The sequence below is a fragment of the Pezoporus flaviventris genome, unplaced genomic scaffold (genome assembly GCF_033815535.1).
Source record: "Pezoporus flaviventris isolate CSIRO_AGI_PZ_B2104156 unplaced genomic scaffold, CSIRO_AGI_Pfla_v1 ptg000036l, whole genome shotgun sequence".
NCBI classification, from domain to species: Eukaryota; Metazoa; Chordata; class Aves; order Psittaciformes; family Psittacidae; genus Pezoporus; species Pezoporus flaviventris.
The window spans coordinates 32,834,407-32,853,700 of NW_026892584.1; the positions used below are offsets into that span (position 1 = coordinate 32,834,407).

General features: G+C 43.6%; 2 protein-coding genes across 2 annotated transcripts in view; one reads left to right on the forward strand and one right to left on the reverse strand.

The window, feature by feature from the left end:
• The window catches only part of FOXN3 (forkhead box N3), a 217,177-nt gene that overhangs the window by 189,288 nt on the left and 8,595 nt on the right, over nt 1-19,294 (reverse strand). The window lies entirely within an intron of this gene.
• The window catches only part of CALM1 (calmodulin 1), a 390,385-nt gene continuing 383,124 nt past the window's right edge, over nt 12,034-19,294 (forward strand). Inside the window, exon 1 of the mRNA XM_061463843.1 lies at nt 12,034-12,037. Coding sequence (XP_061319827.1) covers nt 12,036-12,037 — 2 coding nt within the window. The 5' untranslated portion in view covers nt 12,034-12,035. The remainder of the gene's footprint in view (nt 12,038-19,294) is intronic.

The following is a 19,294-nucleotide window of genomic DNA, read 5'->3' on the forward strand; positions in this document are numbered from 1 at the left end:
CACCCTTGCAGTAAAGAACTTCCTCCTTATATCCACCCTAAACTTCTCATGTCTAAATCTGAACCCAACCCTTCTTGTCCTACCACTAGAGAGTCCCTGATGAAGAGACCCTCCCCAGCATCCTTGTAGGTCCCCTTCAGATACTGGAAGGCTGCTATGAGGTCAAGTAAAATACATATATATACAAACAAGTCTTGTTTGAAGTTAAGAAGTAGAATTTTATTATCTCAGAAATAAAACAAATTTCTGATTAAATTCAAGAGCGATGAATCTGCCCACCACAAGGATAGAAAAAAAACATTTCAGTGCCACCAGGTTTTTCTTTCACATTAAAATCTGCACATGCTCTGTAGTACCATTTTGGTTTAAAACTTTCAGATTTTACTAGTTCTTTTCACAATTAGCATTTCATTCTTGCTATCTGAAAATCGAGGTTGAGGCCTGGCTGGCAAAGGCAACAAGAAGCTAGTAAAGAACAAACTCTCTCAAGCTCCTTTCAGCAGGGCAGTGGCTGGGACTTACTCAGCCCTCATGCCCCATCAGGTAAAGACAGACCATGAAGCTTCAGCGTTTACTGGGTAGCTGGTAAAGTTCAATGAACAGATTAACCTTCTTTATGTATTTCCTTTAGAGTCAGTCACAATCCAGAGGAAAGTGCCTTTTCCAACACAGAATCGTCTAAACCACTATAAGGAATTCCAGCAAAACAATTTATATCTTTTTCTCTCAGCTATGCTTTTCCTCATCTATATATCAAAGTAATCCCCATCTTCCCAAAGAGAATAAGATGTTATTCCTAGGTGTCTTCATGAACTAATCCCAGATGTCGTCATGAACTGATCACCCTTTCCAAGCCATTATAGATGTTTGCCCAGCTCTCCCCTCACTCCTCCACACACTTACTGAAGAAAGAGAGGGTGACACAGCAGCTTTATCCTCCAGCTGGCCTCAGCATCAAGTGGCCACCATCCATGCAAATAAAACTCTCTCACATCTAGCTCCTGGCAAGCTGCCCTGCTCCCATGCCTGTTAATTTTCTCTACTCCATCAGGATGGTGGAGGTTTCACTTGCAAAAGATCACTGGAGACTCAGGTGAAATGCAAAGCTTTCCCCCACCTGGGTTTCATCCCAACAAAATCCTTCAGTCAACGGAAATAGCCTAGAAACTGCTAAATTATAACGTGGGTAAAACAGACTTCTCTGGAGCAGGAAAAAATAAATTAAGGAGTCTCTCCTCTTCCTTGCAGCAACTCTCCGTGGATGTCCATGAGAACTGCAGATGATTCAGACACCAGCAAGATCAGCTCTGCCAATTATTCCTACACCTATCTATTAAAGTTAAGAACCCCCTGAAAGGCTGAGCCTGTCACAGTCTGGAAGCTCAAATTAATTCACCAAGCAAGAAAAGTTTCTAGGAAACTCTTGCCACAGAGTGCTGGCTTGGACCCTCATTGGAGGGAGGCTGCAGACTCCACCAGCAAGAGCAAAGCATCAGCAGACCTGTGTACTTCCCTTGGTGGAGCACGGCACAATTAGCAGTATTAATGGACAGGCTATTCATTTAATTCAGTTTTTTGTTCCACAAATAAAGTCTTCCGTTTGTTTTTCATTTGGTTTTATAAATTAACCTCTTTCTTTTCTCATTAAATAAACAATGAATGAAGGATTACTCTGTGGGAAAGATGCAAGTGGAAAGGGCAGTGGTTTATACTGCTACAGCAATTTCTTTTCATGCTTCCAAATAACTCTGCTCTAGAAGGCAGAAAATCATTGATGTCTAATCATTTATTCAGTAACATACACTTTTCTTTTAGCTTAGGGAATCTCGTGGCTGGAAAGCTACACTAAAAGTTGGTCTGGTTATGAATGGCCCCTGGTCCTTCAAACCGTGGGAGAAACTGTGTGCATCCAACATTAAGCAGTAGTGCAGCAGAGGGAAGGAAGGATCATGGCACTTTGTTATGGACCTTAAGTTCCCTTCAGTCTCATCATGGGCATTTCAGTTTCCACACTAACTGCCTCTGGTGCAAGGCAGTTACTCAGCTGAGGGTCCCAGAGGCCTGACTGAGCCGTAGCCAACCCTGAGGTGGACTTCTCCGAGGGGCACTTTGCTGCCGGTTTGTTTGCCTCAAGGTTCACCTTGTTTTGATTCGACTAAACCCCACTTTTCCTCTATAGGTTTTAAAAGAGCCATGTGCTAGGATCCTGCCAAGAAAAGTCTGTCTTTACAGCAATACAACCTATTTTTTCTTTCATTTCTCCTCTCTTTTAAAGCTTAAGAACAGGTCGACAGAAATGACCATTCATCTCTGCTCAGCACCTGGGAGACAACACCAGAGCACTGGGTACAGAGACACTGACATACTGAGGCAGGTCCTGTGGGGAAGGTCAGGGGCTGGAGAGCAGGACAGACACGGAAAGGCTGAGGGAGCAGGGCTTCTTCAGCCTACATCCAACAAGGCTCTGGGGAGACCTTATCACTGTCTACAACTACCTGACGGGGTGTGTGAGAGGCTGAGCCAGATTTCCCTTGGAGGTCTACAGGAACAAGGCAAGATACAACAAACACAAACTGAACGCTGAAAGGTCCACTTGGATCATGAGCAAAAAATTCAAAAACCACACTGAGAGTAGTCAACTGCTTGATCCAACCACCCGGAGAGGCTGTGAAATCTCCATCTGGGAGCAACTGGCTTTTCTAGGCCTGGAGCAGGATGTTGGACCAGATGACCACCAGAAGTCCCTTCCAGTCTACATTATGACTCTGTAATTCTGTGATGCTATGTTCAGGTTTTGAAAATGAGGAAAGTCCTGGCACAAGCACATCTGTCTCAGCCAAAGCAAAAAGCAGCAGCAGAAGAGTTGCTAACTCCTCTGCCTTTTCAGAATCTCTAATGTAACAAACCTAAAAACACTTCCCGAATCTTATTCCTGTGCATTTATCCCTGGCAACTGCTGAAGGCCCTTGGTACTGGTATGGCCCTCTTTATAATGTGGTACCTTACCCCCCTTATCACCAGTGGGGTGCACTATATGACACCCAGGTACACAACTTCTCTCTTGGCCTCTCTAGGAGGAAAAGCCTTGGTGTGCTTTAGAGTCCACACATGTGAACCTGTGGCATGTAAGCAACTGCGGATGCAAGGAGCTTTTGCACTTAAGAGCCTCTGTTACATACTAAGCCACTAAAGTAATATAGCCATGATACGGGTACATGATAGCTTTGTGTTTTCATTTCAGTGCTGCATGCCCTTTGCTGCTGTCACCTAGTTTAAGTTTGGAGGTGCTAAGAGAACTACAAGTCAGTCACACCAGAATGGACCCTGCCCATATTCAGGTGAAACTGGACTGCTAACTCTGGTTCCTGTGTTTCTGTGATACAGGTGTGTAGGCGCAACTTCGAACACCGCCAACAGATGAAGGTGAATGAGAAAACATACTCAAGATCTCAGAGATACACAACCGAATACAGAAATTTAACCAGTTCCAAATCAACACTTTTCTTAGGCCTTCCAACAGCACTATGGATGAAGAGCTGTTTCCTAGCAGCAGCTTCCTCAGCGAGGCTGCTCAAACAACAACATTGCTGAGCCATGGACAACCAGTGCTGTCACACAGAGACTGAGATACCCTGCAGGCAATCAGCCTCCTCCCTAGGAAAGCCCCACTTCTTCAGAGAGGCCAACAGACTGAAAGGGTTCTCATAAAGCTTCTGCTTTCCAGGCTGGGCAACAGCCCTGTGCTGCACTCCTCGCAGGATGCACAAAAACTCTTATTTAATTAAAGGAATTTGGGAATTTTCTTTCAATAGGGACAATTAACCAAGAGCACTGCATCCTACTGCCCTTGTTCTCACTTCATCAATCTTCCTGTCACCCACAACTTTTATCAAAAATATTTTTTTATTTACTTCCAGATCTCTGCCAAAAATGATGAATTGTATGAGGCCTCTGACTGATCCCTGCAGAGTTACATTAAAAATGCTCCCATTCAGTGAAGATTCCCTATTGACAACTACTTTTTGAGCTCTGTCAGCTACCCGGCTCTTAATACATTTAACGTGTACTTCAGTGAAAGTATATAGTACTAATATTTTAATCATAATGTCATGTGGAATAAAATCAAACGCCTTACAGGAGTTTAAGTATATCTACACAGTTATCCCCAAACTTGCAATCTTATCAGATAAATCGGGTTTGTTTGACAAGACACATTCTCCAAAAAAGAATGTTGAATGGCATTAATTATATTCCCTACTTTTAATTCTATAAATCCTCTACCAGTTCTTCTATTCTTTTGCCCAGGATTGATGTCAGGCTAAGCTTCCTGCAGTTACCCACAATCTTCCTCTTGCACATGTTCACTCGCTGTCCATTTCCAAGAGCAAAAAGCAGACCAAAGCTCTTCTGCATCAACTTCTTTCAGGATTTTTGAGTACAAGTTATCTGGCCCAAGCCATCAGAAAATGTTTAAATACTACCTCACTTCACTTTATTGTACAGAATGAACTAACAACCCTGTGAATATGACACACAGCTCTAGCTCACCTTCACCATTCACAATGGGGTCAGTCCACTGGCAAAGACCAACCAGACAAAGATCTGAGAAGGCAAAGATTACTTTGGTGGAGAAAGGACAGGGCTCTGAGGAGCCTGCTCACCCTGAGCAAGTCCCTTCATTTTAAGGAATGTCCTGCCTTGATCCCTATCCCATCAGTCAATCCGGCCTGTAAGACAGGCTTGCATTTCACGCTGGGACTAAACTATTCCACAACAATCTTTGAGCAACAAAACACTTTCTATTAACCTTGAGCAGGAATTTCCACCCTGTTATAGTAGGTGATGACTTTGTGCTGCAGCTTCTTGTGGTTTAGCACCAGTCAATTTGCAATAGCCATACAATCTACCCAGGCATGAAGCCTTCAGTGCTTCAGAGACTGCTGCTACTTGTACAAAATGCCTCAGTGCACCTCTTCAGCACCAAAACACACGGCTGCTCCATAAGCTCTCTTCCACCCAACTACATCAAATCCAGACCAGCGTCTTCCCCTGTTCACCACTCACAGAACAGGTCCAAACTGTCTACAGTATCTCCAGCAGTGCCCATCTAAGGGCTGTGGTCAGCAGTTTGGGTTTTCAAACACAGTATTGCTTTTTACTGCACTGGGAAAGCAGTGTGGGAAACAGCGCTTTCCTGGGAGCTTGGCTGTGTCTGGGGCTAACCTCCCAGGAACTAAGGGAATCTTATAAAATAATACACTAAATTCACCTACCACAAAAGACCTAGGATTGCATCCCAAAAAAGGACCCAACAGATAACGCATTTTGCCAACATGCCCTTCTCTGCTTAGGGATGATTTGTCTGACTGTAGAAGGTGGTGTTTCAGATAGGTAGGATGTATAGCAGACAGGGAGCTTTATAAATACCGTCAGCCTGATGTTCATCCAGAAGGGCATACAGAGCCAGTGTGTTTGCTCCAATCAGTCTTGTTAAAATGGGAGAAAATTATGCATTTAAATAAAACTCTTGGAGCAGGAGGTACAGCAGCAGTTCAGCACGAAGCATTAAACACGCTTATTCCACTTCAAACATTAACTTTTTTTTAATTTTTAAGTGAGTTATTGCAGCTGCTATAAAATTATAAATATTATATTACTCATTCAAAAAGATTAAATGGTCTCAAATAAGAGGAGATATTCTTGTTGCTGCTTTAGTAGCTCTTTGTGACAAACTGCCTGGCTCAGAACCAGGCTCATCAGGAGTCTTCACAATGCAACTTAATGATGTACTCATTAGGACCAGCACAGGTAAGGGTGAGCAGGCTCCCCTGCACAGACCCTCAATTAACACTCTTCTCAGTATGTGGCTTACAGCACGTTCCCACCCGACTCCTCAGTGAGGTGGTGGGGAAGTTGATCTTTGGTCTTTGACCTTTCCCTGAAATGGAAACTCATGAGCAGCAAACCTCTCTATCTGTCAAAAGGAGGGGGATCCATCCCTGCTAGAGTCAGCTAGAGGACCAGACACCAATCTCCCATACTTAAGAGCGAATTCAGCAAGTTGTGCCTGGACAGGGACAGCAGCAAAACCACTTGTGCCCTGATCACACTTCCTATTCTGAGAAATATTTCTCACCAACAATCCATGATTCAGCCAATTACAACCTTAGTATGTAGCCTTTTGCTGTTACCTGGGCTCCCATCTGGTAAACATGAAGTTAGTTTTTCATAGTCCTTGTTTGCCAACAAATAAGCACACCGGCATTCTGAAAACATTCCTCCTTTTGATTTTTAGGCATCTGATGCTCTGCTTCCAGGTACTTCTCTCTGACACCCTGTGTACAGCCATTTTAGAAACAGCACAGGCAAAACCAGCGGCATTGTCATTGAACAAAGTTCCACTTTCCAGGTGATGGAAGTTACCAGTTAAAGTTGAAGGACTTTAACAAAATTAATAGAAAAGAATCCATGTAAGGTGGAAAAACAAGGAGACAGAACAGCAGCTTTTCAATCAGGAGCAACGCACCGTATGCTTTAGGAAATAACAAGTTCAATAGTCAATTGATAAATAGCTTGCCACCACAAAGTGCATTTGAAATGGCGTGTAATTGCCATGTATATAAGCACAGAGTAAGCAGAAGCCATGCTGAACCATTCAATTTGCAGCTCATTGCTGCAGCATGTTTTCTCCACCTACTAATACAAATACCATCCCTCAGAGGCAGTCCCTCCTCTCCTAAGGTCATGGGTACACGGACAGAGTCACCCCACAACAGGGATGACTTTCCTGTATCCATCCCAGGGGTGCAAGGAAAAACCTCCAAGCAGCTGCGTGCCCACAAACAGCTGCTCCTGGTGGGATGATGGAAGAGGAACACGATGAAGCCAGAGTAATGGTTCTTGGGTTGGGGCAGGTTTATCTCTTTTTAAGAGGCTGCACATTTTGCCTCCCTTAGGACAGGTGGTGCTTTCCCTGATACCCTTTTCATGTTTCTGTACCCCAACTTGCAGTGGTCAAAGAACCTGATCTGACAGCACCCGAGGCAACCCAGACCCTCCTGGCTTCCCTGGGCTCCCATGTCCTGCAATACCATTAACTTTGGTCCAGACCCAGCAAAGCACACGGTCAAGTTTAAACCTGTCAAGAGGTTCATTAGCTTCAATGGGACTATTAAAAGATTTAAAGTCAAGTACATTCGTAACTGCTTTCCTGAATCAAACCCTAAGTAAAGAGCTTGTCAACATAAATAAAGGTGCCAGAGCCAGACAGTGAAAGATATCTGCAATTATGCAGGTAGGATTTTGTGCGAGCTTTTCAGCACAATTTAGCTCCAATTGCCATAAATGTGCAAGAATTCTAAATTCATCCCAGGGCATGAGATTGGCATCTCTTCTAAAGAAATCCAAATAGTGAATAAATGCATCCTATCATGATTAACATTCCATAAAATTAAAGAGACACTATCAGGTCCTATTTGGCTTCAAAGCATTGGCACTACACATAGTCTCCAACAAAAAAAACCCTCTGATTTCTCCAGAGGCATCTCAGGCTGCATCCCGACGGTACCTATGTCGCTCCAAGCATGGCTGAGAGTCCTAACGCTGGACAACCACAGGAGAGGAAGCACAGCCAAAGTGGAGGTCAGGCCTGGATCCGCCCCAGCTAAGCCCAATTCAGGAACTAAAGAAACTACCAAAGAGCGAGAAGTCAGTGACACATACGGCACTCGCTGAGCTCCTACAGCCTGCAGGTTTATTTGTTATTACAGATAAGGGCCTTTCTAAAAAGGAAGGAGAAATGATGTTGGCAATGTGGCTTTAAGACCCCGAGAGAGGGGAAGAGCAATGCCAGCAATATGAACAAACTCGCAGCACCTGCTCCCAACCCAACGTGATGTAGTCAACTGAATTAACAGTTTGAACAACAACAGCGTGAAATGCATTTTATCCAGCCCTGGCACAAGGACCAACTATTGAGAGACTCCACATCCCCCGCCAGCTGAGCCCGTGTTCCTGTCCCCTGCATGCACAGAGGATGCGGCACCGGGAATACATTATGGCTCAGCTAAAAGCGGCACGGGTGGCAGGACATCCATCTTCCTCCGGGAAGGTTGCTGGGCAACTGGCAAGCTTTCGGCTGGGTGCTGACGTCTGTGCGCACACACGCGCCTCCTCCATCACTCGCAACTAACTAGATTTTGATGGATTAACATAAGATGAAAATCTACTGCACTTCTCTGTCTCTCTCTCTACTCCCCCCCCCCCCCCCCCCGACACACAGGGATCAAGATACAAAGAAAAATATGATAAAGCATTGACTTATAATGCGTTCAGAAGACCGCATGAAGGAAAATGCAAGCACTGATGAGATTAATGCTCTGAAGTGATCCCTTATTCTATGGTAGATAAAAATACTTAGTTGGTAAAATCTCATAATAATTATCATCATCAAGCAAAATACAGATACACACCCAGACTGTGATTCTCTTGCATCCTCGACTCTTTCTCATCCTTCAGAAATGCCATCTATTTTTTCACTGCTCCTTGTCGGATGATGTTTTAAGACTATTTCCCTTCACCTGCTGGAGATGCACCACTGGGACACAGGAGTTCCCTCTAATCCAATACAGCCAGGCATTTATACCGCTCTTATTAGCTTGGTATCCGAGTACCCTACTGAGCTGCATTATCATTAATTGTTTCTCAAGTGTCAGCCACAGGCTCAGCTTCACACAGTACAAAGCACAGATACGATCCCTGCCCCGAGGAGTTTTACATGCTAAACAGATGGTTAATGACAGCAGCGTAATGACAGCCTTTGGACTGATAGGGGACAACGTTTATGGAATGGGGAATAAATTAACTGGGATTCATGAAAAACTGCATTTGCCTGTCCTGGGGAAATCTGACTGGTTTTTGTGGTACCCTGGAAATGTGTACCAGGCTTGTGACCCAAAAACCAGAACGTCAGGTTTTTGCAAACAGAAAGCTTTAATCTAACTGGAGCTTTTTACTGAAAACCTTTTTTTTACTGACTACCCTTCTTCCACCAAACACACACAGGGTGTTCTGTCAGACAGAGGGAGAATTTTAACTAAACCAAAAATATTTAATGTAGAAAAAAAGTAAAACCATTTAATATCTTAGTTACCCCTGAGTTTAACAAAGCTCCTTAAAGACAAAGATGAGAAGGTAAAAATGGAAAATGACCTAAGAATTGAAGGGGAATCAGAGATTAAGGCAGTAGACAAGGTCAGAGATGAGTTTAATTCTTCTAAGGCAACAGATATAGCCCACTGTGTTTTACTGCTATTGATACTGGTGATAGTATCTTCATCCCAAGAAAGCTGTTCGTAACTTGGGTAACACATAGGATTAAGCACAGGGTATTTCTGTATGACCTCTAGAAGTCCATTCTTCATTCTACAATACAGCCATGCAAAACTATTTTCTACTCCATTCTGTAGTGTAATGCATAAAATGGTTGATTTTTTCTCTCTCAGTCTCACTGTGACCTGGTATTGGGCAGGCTGCACTGGAGAGCTCTTCCCCACACACCAGTCCTTTCCTGAATTAAAGAAACACATTTCCAGTTTTCTTACTCAACTTATATTTCCTTCTGGACTTCACAGATCTTTAGATAAGATGACGAAGCAGGAACTGCGACTACAGAATGTTTTTCTTCGATACTGGAAGATGCACGTCCAGCCACCTTTCAGTTACATCGCCCCAGTTCTAGCCCTTCAAGTAACATTTTCAAAGGCTGTTTAAAGGCAAGGTCCTTTCTCCATTTAAGATCCTATAGCTCATTAAAAGCCACAGAAACTTGGCCATTCGTGCCATTTCTCAACATACCTGTATTATTATTTCTTTGTGGACAGCTGAAAGTTTGCACATGCAAGGCAGGTAAAATACCTGAAAAAACAATGTCACAGAAAACAGACCAAATCCTCAGCAACTACATTAAGACCAGAAAAGGTATAAACACTGAGCATTTAAATAAGGAGACAAAAGAACCACCCCCCATTTAGATGAAAACATTTACACCTCCCAGTAAGTTCAATGTAAATTCAACTGAGAATGGCTCTGCAATGCTCTAAAAAATGAATTTGTGAACAAAACAGGTAAGATAAGACTCTGGGGTCCACATTTCTGTGTGCTCACATAATGGCAATTAAAGCTAAGCACCTTTGAACAGCCTCTAACAAGCATATGGAAATCTGGGAGAACCTCTGAGTGGGGATTATGCGTTAACCTAATGTTCATAATCATGCTTAGAAAGTTTGCTCTTTCAAAGCCTGAAAGAGAAATGTTAATATTCTCAAGCAAATAAAAAACCTTAAGCTATTACAAAAGGCAACTGTTGAATCAAGTATATAATAGGCAATAAAACTTCAAAGGATTCATCGCATGGTGCAATTAAAATGCCCAACACAGATTTTTTTAATAGCCTTCCTATTTCTAAGGAAACTTTTTTCCTCCAGGTAAGTAGCTAAACTCAGGTGAGCATCAGATTATTATTTATTTTAGGAATAAATATAGGCTTTCAACTGTGCTGCAGTGAAAAGCACACAGCATCACAGACCAGGGTGACAATCAAAGACAGTTCCACCTCATCTAATCTTGTTCTTTAAGGGTTCACAGCTTCAGTCCTCTTCTCAGAAATCCTCAAGTATGAACAGTTAACACAAAACAATGAACAGCTGTACACAGGAGCGTAACAAGAAGACTCTAAGAAAAAATCCCACACCTTCCCCAATTTCCAGACAATTAACTGGACATCTGCCATATTTTAGAAGAGGAGAGGATGTCTGTCTACAGCACGATGAGGGATAGGAGCCACAGACAGGAGCAGGCTCCAACAATTTCTGCTTGGCCTGCCCAGGAGAGGCAGAAAAAAAAAAAGAACATCCCTGTAGAAAGTGAAACCTGTAGCTATGGCTAATGAAATAAAAACACATAACGAACAAATGAAAAAAGAATCATGAAATAAAAAACACATAAAACAGAAACCGTGTGGTATTTATGGCAGGAGGTCACCTACATCAGCCTGAAGGACTTATTTAACAGTAGTTCTAGTAACAGCTGAACTAGCTTTAAGTCTTACACCCAAACTACACAATTTTGCCACTCCTTATTTCCATTCATCCTAGTTTCAAAAACTGGCTCATCTGTAGCACAGAACTGCACCAAAAATAACTTCAGCTTACTTGGTGCCTTTAATTTTCATGCGAAAAGGCCAAACTTATTTCCAAATCACTCTGCACTTAATAAATTCCCAGTATGGTAATATCCATTTGTTCTCAGACAAGTTCAACTTTATCCCTCATAGCCTGTTCAAAAATATAACAAAATCAAGATGCTCTTGTTTTTTAAAGACCAAAATCTGAGCGTGACCATTTCCTTTCCTTCATTAGCAGAAGAATGCATGCATGGGACACAGGCAGAAAACTTAATAATGCTTGGATCTGGAGGAAAACAACAAACAAAACAAGGACAACAGGCGCAATCAAGAACACAAAAATTAGAGAACTACAATCCCGTGGCCTGCCAGAGTTTCTTTCACAGTATCTAAAGGAGGTAATGAGGTCAAGCTACCACAGCTGATCTCAGGATCCTCAGAAGACGTGGAGATCCTTCATTATGATCAGGATTTTATCCCAGCCTCTGGTAATTAACACCAGGGGTTGAAGTTGCTACTCTATCTCCTCTAATGCTGTTTCACCTAGGACAAAATCCCATGAATATATAAAATCTGAGAGCAAAACCCCCTACAGCCAGGCACAGAAGCCCCAACAGTTCCCAAATATGCTCCTTTCTGTTTCTGCTGAGAGTGACACGTTGCAAGTGATCTGAGCTGCTTACCTGGACACACATGGATTTTCAGTGGATTTGTGCTCCAGCTTTACCTGTGCGCTTCTGGAAACCCCTGCTTTGCCCCGGATCTGAAGCAGCACCAGCTGCAAAGCCTGAGCATGCTATGTAGACCTGCCTCCAGCTGCAGGCAGCTTCCCAGAATAAGGGCAAGCCTCGCCATGACAACGCTTCACACATACACACATCTGGATTTTGCTCAGGGTGTGCCACAGATTGCTAGGTGATATCTAGCTACCCAGAGCATCACAGTTCCTATCTGCTGAATAAGGGCAATTGCTGCGTGGGATGTATGAGACCCTATAGACATCAGGATAAAAAGCAACTTCCTAATCTTATTCTTTTCCTATTGGTAATTATGTCAACATTCTTCTCATGAATACAAAAAAAAAACAAAGCCCCCATGTTATAGCTTTGTTAAAAGTCCATGTTTAAAATCTGAGGAATCTGCTAAGTTTAAAGATGCACCGCAAAAACATCAGTTGCAAATGCAGAAAACATATTATGTCAGTAGATACAGTATGTCAACAGATACACACCAGCTGAGGAACTGATACAAGCATATGTTTAAATCTCAGAAGAGAGAGACCTAGACCAAAACAGAACTGGAGGAGAAGCTGTTCCCTCTCTGAAATGGCACTGTGTAGGAAGAAAACGCTTCTTGCTGTGTTAAAACATCTCAACATTCTTCCTTCTACTTTTTCCTATACTTTCAAAACAAGAACTCCATACAGAACAGTGCAAGCAGAACTTAATGCATTATAACATAAACGGTTTTCACCTCAGGAGCAGCCACAGGCCAATACGTGTTCGGTGGCACAGAGCTTGCCACTCAAACTCCCAACTATGGGTACCAGCAGTTTGCCAGGGAAAGGATACTGAAGGCTTTTATAGCAATTCAAGCTACAAAAGGATACCCCTCTATACACAATCATCACAGCCTGGCATATCAAAGCACTCCATAAGTCTTGGTGCTCAGCATCGTAATTTTTTAGCAATTATTGTTCTGATGAGTAACCCTTGGGAAGTGTCCAAGAAAAGGGAGAATTTCTGCCATGGGATGCCTGGAGCGCTCCCCCTCTGCAAAATGAGGCAATGAAATCAGCATGAGTGTGTACTGAAAGAACACAACCCGCCTCCATCCCAACTGTGCCGAAAGAGGTCACAGGGTGAAAAGCAGCCTGGCTAGTCAAGAGCTCTCTGGGAGCTGCCTCTCAGGTATCTTGAGGCTATGTGGCAGCACACTATGTAGGAGAGGTACAGCAGGCAGCCCCATTACAGGTACCTGAGCAGCGGCCAACTCTCACTGAACCAGCCATCCAAGCACAGGAAAAGGGGCTGGTTCTGACAGCACATTTAGTGGATGAACCAATGATGAGCCCTAGCTTCAGTGCAGCACCTGGTAAAGCTTGAGGGCATCTGCCTAAATGGCTGCAAGCACTACTAACTAGATCCTAACTTGGCACTAGCCAGGAGCTAAGAAAAATCTTATCATGGTCTAAATTGACAACTAAACCACTGTTTGGCCCTGGATTAACGAATAAAATACCTGACAAGAGCAATTGGAGATTAATGGCCTGTAACTGCTTGGCTACCTTGCACTCTATAGGGTCAAGTACATTAATGTCAGAAGAGAAATAGTTTGTCTCAACCCAGTGCTAGTACTACAAGGACACAATGAACTTGGACATAAGAGATCCAGGGTGCCAGAGACACTTTCTGTCACTAAGGTTTAGCGGTATCCAATTCTCATGAAGAAGGGTCCTGGGGCAGAAGGACTTCAGCTGCCCCACAGCACACTGTGGAGAGATGTCACGGCTAGGGCACGTTGCATGTACACCATGCAGGAGTGTGACTGAGGCGGGAACTTCAGCGCCGCAAAAGCAGGAGATGTCAGAGCAGGTCACTCTGCCTCCAGATAGATGGAGGCAGCCCGAGACTCAGACAACCACAGGCAGCCCCTGACCCCATCTGTTCTTTAATGGACACATCTTCAGGAGAGAGATGCAGGCAAACATTTTCTCTTGCTCTTGATCACTGCACTTAATTGCAAGAAAATTACCACTGACATTCACAGAAACATGCCTTTTGCTCTGCTTTCCAGACCCTGGCTGCTTCCAGGGGTCTCAGGACCCAATCCCTGAGCAGTGGCCAGGTTCACTGGAGCACGTGTGCTCACCTCCAAGTAACCAATGCGCTCAGGCTATACAGCTGAAACACTGCAACCTAAAGCAGTACTCCTCAAATCTGGATGTCCACACACAGTCCCCAGCTCTGCCTGAATTAGGGTTAGCTGATTATTCAGCTGCTTTATCTTGGGGGAAAAAGAAACAACAGATAATTCGGAGATTAAACTGGAACCACTCTTCCTGAGAAATTGCTTTCTGGAATGTACAGTGAAGAAAAAAGGAAAGTATGTGACTTTTACAGCTCCCAGGGGAAAAATGAATATCCCAGTTGGCCTTAAAGGAGTCCAGTAAAAGTGCTGAGTAAATCTGTAAGCACATGAGCCTTCTTTGAAGCCCTTAAGAGAAACCTTTTCCCTGCGTCTTTCAGGTAGCAGAAATCACGTTTGTGAGACTGTTGCTCATATGCAACTCCTGGGTGCAGACATGGGTATATTCATACAACAAAAGCTTGTATTATCCTTCAAACAACAAAGCAGTTTGAAATCATTTCCAAAACTTCTCTCTTAACCCCTCTGTTTCTCAGTTTCCAAATATAAGTGTGAGAGGAAGGGCCATAAGGATCGGAGAGGGCAGGATGACCCCATGGTGCCTTGCAGGGCTGGCACCATAACACACATACCACAGACCATGAGCGGCTCTGATACAATGCAAGCAAGAGCCACAGCAGCCAGGACACCCTACCACACTCAGCATGTGCTTGGGAAGCGTGTCTTGGCTACAGAGGTCATGGAGCTTTCAGAGATGGTCCCAGCACTCGGAGAGGGATGCTCGGCAGCACACTCACCCTTCTCAAGCTCCAGGGCTTCCCACAGGGCCAGCAACAGCCACAACTCATCTGCAGAGGCACAAGTTCCCAGCAGCACTGGATCCGTCCCTCCTTGCTACCTTCAGGAACACCCCTTACAGAGGACCAGGAAGGAGCTCCAGACATACGTGTGCTGCAGGCATCAGCCCTCAAAACACTGTTAAGGAGCACACTGGAGTAAATATATCGTAGAGCACCTCAAAGGAAGAATCAGGTGGTAAAAAGTGGCAGACTATAAATGCACCTTTTGACAGTTTTTACTCTGCAGTCTCCTCAGCCAAGACTGCTTTAATGAAATACAGTCAAGAGAGCCAGCTTCAACCTGCCTCTGAGAGCAGCAGACCTGTGGCCACAAGTGGGCATGGAGTAAACAAGGTTTCTATTCCTAACAAACACCTCCACCTCTACCCCTTCCCAATCCTCACCCAGCTTCATGTACCTCCCCATCACATCAAGCTTTTTGGGGCAGAAACTTTTCTATCTGTGTGTCTTCGGGATGCACACTGCAGCAAGCCCCTGAGCCTCATAGTGCTTCAATACCCCCAACACTACAGCAAGGTCCACCATGGCTGTTCGATGCTCAAGAGCAAAGTCAGCTCTGTCCAGCCAGAGAAGAGGAAAAACAGACCAAAACAAAAGCCCGAGTGCATTAGTCAGTGTTAACTGTTCTTTCCAGAAACATAATATTGAAGGGATTTCACATATTTCCTGGCAGGGAGATTTCATGGTGGCTTTTAAAAATGGATGATTAGTTAAGATATAAATCCCCATGGCTAAGACCAGCAAGAAATCCTTTCAAACACACATATATACACATTAAAACTTGAATATTTTACCTTTCCCCAGAAAAGCAATTGCTGCTGTCAAGTACACCCTTCTATTACAGCCACATGCTCTTTTTAAGAATAGCTAATCAGAAAAACATACAGAGATATTTAATCAGGTTGGGTTTTCTTCTTTAATGACCTAATGTTTTGGTTTGCAACTGCTGCCAATTCACGCTGGGTGGAAATTTAGTACTGTCAGCATTTAATTATTATTTTAACACAGATTTCTCTACCTTCCTACAGTGAAGAAACAGCTAGAAAAAACTGCAGCAATGAACAGCTTTTTAAGCCATTAGACGCCATCCTTGTTATTTAGCCACATTGTAAATTACCTTTTAGGGCACACAACAGCTTGCTCTGCCATCCCATTAGGGCAGATGTTCCCCAGTTTGCACCTCCACAGCCGACCTGGGGACAGCATCCGAGGGACAGTCAGGAGGGGCTGCACACACCTTACCCTGGAAGCTCACCAGGCTGTGACACGGCTCACTGAAATACATGCCAAAGAACTGCAACACAGAGCACCTGCTTTGTGTTGCACCTTGGGCCATAAACAAGAAATCAGACTGGGGTTTTTTTTCAGCTTAAAACCTGTTTTCCTAATTTTTCCCCTTGCTGTCTGAAACAAATAAACTCAACTCTGCAACCTGTAACAGGCCACAGGGAAAATATGTGTGCTGATCTGGTGCAGACTGCAAGGCACATTTATTTGATTCACACACTGGGGGGGGGGGGGGGGGTCGACCAAAAAATAGCCTGTGTGATTAAAAAAGAAACTCCCAACACCATGCAAGTGTTGAACTTCGTGGTGCTCTGGAGCCAGGACAGGTGCATGGAGAGGGCTCTCCCCACTCCTGTAGCCAGTCTGGCAAGAGCCTGCTCCCCGCTTTCCCAAAAAAGGCAAGATTTAGGCTTCAGCCCCTGTGAAAACCAAAGGAGAAATGAGACTGCAGTAAAGCAGGGCTCGTGGCAGCATGTGTTAAATGGCACAAAGCAGGAAGGGCTGTGAGGATGCACGTGGATAACTTTATCTTTCAGAGCGGATGGACTAGTCAGCCACTCACTTATTAAGACAAGTATTAGTCTGTGATAGCAATCTAAGATAACACTAAGAGGTTTGTCACCCAAGGAAAAAGAAAAAAGGCGGCCAGGAAAAAAAGATGCTATTGCTGGACCTGTGTCCATAGAAACCACATTTAACCTTAACAGAGGATCACACTACGCAGGTGACTCCTTCCTCAAGAAACGCAAGCACCCTGTTTGGTATATGCTGACCTTTGCACACAATCACACTCATATTTAAAAGAGAAATGTGTATATATAAACAGAAGAGAATGGAGCTTAGGAACAGGGAGGTGACAAATTTTCTTTCTCTGACGGCAAAGTAAGGCTCTCTTGCCAGTTGGCAGGAATGAAGCATCACTCTTCTCTACCTGGAAAAAAAGGTCACGGATGTGGGGTTTAATATCCAGATGGTCACTATAAATGGATCGTACCTGTGATAAATAAAGAGGCAGCTATTTCATCTGCTTAACATTAACTCTTCCCACAGTGTGCTTTACAAGTCACATTCCTGGAGAGAAGGGCACATGTTTAAGGAGCCAGATACAATTCCAGCTTTGCAAAGTAAAGACAGGGAAATAGCCTTGGTCACAGAGTATTTGAATGTCACTTTGTTAGGCTGTGCATTGCATTTGACAGAGCTAGCAAAGGAAATGCGAAGTGATAACTGATAGTGCCATGATTAGATCAGCCACCTTGGGAAAGGTGCTGAAGCAGAGATATTTCACTAAAATAAGGCGAATCCTGGGAATAGATTTCTGGCAAGTGATCACAAAGGAGATATGGCCAGAATTAGAAATGGATTTTGCAGGCAGATAAAACATAATAGATAGACAGCAGCTCAAAATGATATGAGGGCCTATAGAGTAACTATAAAGTTTGTTCACAGTTATTTAACATACAGAGATCCTAGAATGACTTAACTTCAAAATACATTGCTGTGTTATTAACTTTAATGTGCAGAAATAAAACAATTGTTGCATTAAAGCTCTCTAGTAAAAAAAAAGAAGCTGCCTTCTCTCCAGCTATCCACCTCTGACTTCAGTGGAGTTGCGTTACTTTATACCACAAGATAGAAGTGGAACAGGAATCTCTTCTTGGGCTTCTGACTGACAAAGGCACAAAGGTACATTTCATTATTTTGTCCTGAAGGAAGTTGCTTTAATAATGAAGGGTAACTACTGGCAGTGGTAGTTAATGCATTGCAATAAACTCACTCCATGTATTTCTGTAATTATCTAACTGTAGTTCCTTCTTCTGAAGCTCACAGACAAAGCACTTGTTCAGGCTGCTCCTTGGGCATTTTAGAGGAAGACAGTTAGCTTTACTGGCTATTACAAAAGGCTTCAATCATACTGCTGTCCACATCTGTCTGTCTGTCTCCTCCTTAACAGATTTAGCCAATTAAAGACTACCAGCTTATTGCAGTTCTGTAAAGCACAGTGGCCAAAGCAGAGACTTGATGAGTACGTTAAGTTGGGGAAAGGCTCCTACCTGGGTTCAGTCATTAGACACCAGAGTCCATCACCACAAGACAAATGTGTCGACAACCCATCTCCACTTGCTCCCATAGTCAAGACTTTGAGATCTATCTGTGGGTTTAAGGCCCTGCAAGTCAGTGAAGGCCAGTATACTATGTCCAGGCGACTGAGTCTGGCCCTCTGCTCCTCACCTCATTGGCTGGTAAAGTGTTGAGTTTTGTGCAAACAAGTAACAGATGATAGCATGTTGTTCATAACAAGATATAGATTTCACTGTTACAGCAGTATAAATCTATGTAGTAGTGTATACACGTATAAAGACATCTTCTCAGCTGCTGGCTCCAAAGAGCCGTATGTGCATCACTCACACTGCCAGAGTGAGAATAAACAACTCCATATCAATGGAGAACACACTTACGAGAGCCAGGATGCCTGAGGAAGAGAGAAATATTAGCACTGTTTATCTACCACTAGAATACAAATTAATAATAACCATTATAACCACCACTACATCAGCGACGGCAATGCAGCATCAAATTCTGCATCCACAAAATCAGATGGAACCACTACTGTGTCCTAAGGGACCTCCCCCATAAGTTCATGAGGGTGGACTTTAAACATCAGCCATCTGCAGGATCAAATATCGAGCTATTTCCTCAGGCAAAATCTTCACTGGAATCAGCTAAGGCAATCAGCGTCGACGGATTTTGGCATGAAAAGGGACATGCTTCAATTTTTGCCAGCATTCATACCCACGCTGGCACCAGAAAGAACAACTGGATAGATTTTCCTAAGTGAATACTGCTTCCATGCTGCTTCCACAAGTCAAGGTGCTTTGTCACCTACAGATGTTGCTCCTGGGCAAAACCTCTTGCCCCTTGCATCTGGAAACAAAAGTGTAATTCCCAATGCTAGTACCTCAGAATCTCCACCAAAACAAAGCTGCGCTTGTGAAATAAAACAAGCTCTTCCCAAGAGCCCATCAGCTGAACCCTGCCTCCTGACTTCATTGTTGTTGCTCTGAATGAACGAGAAGGCAGTTTCTGTCTACATTAA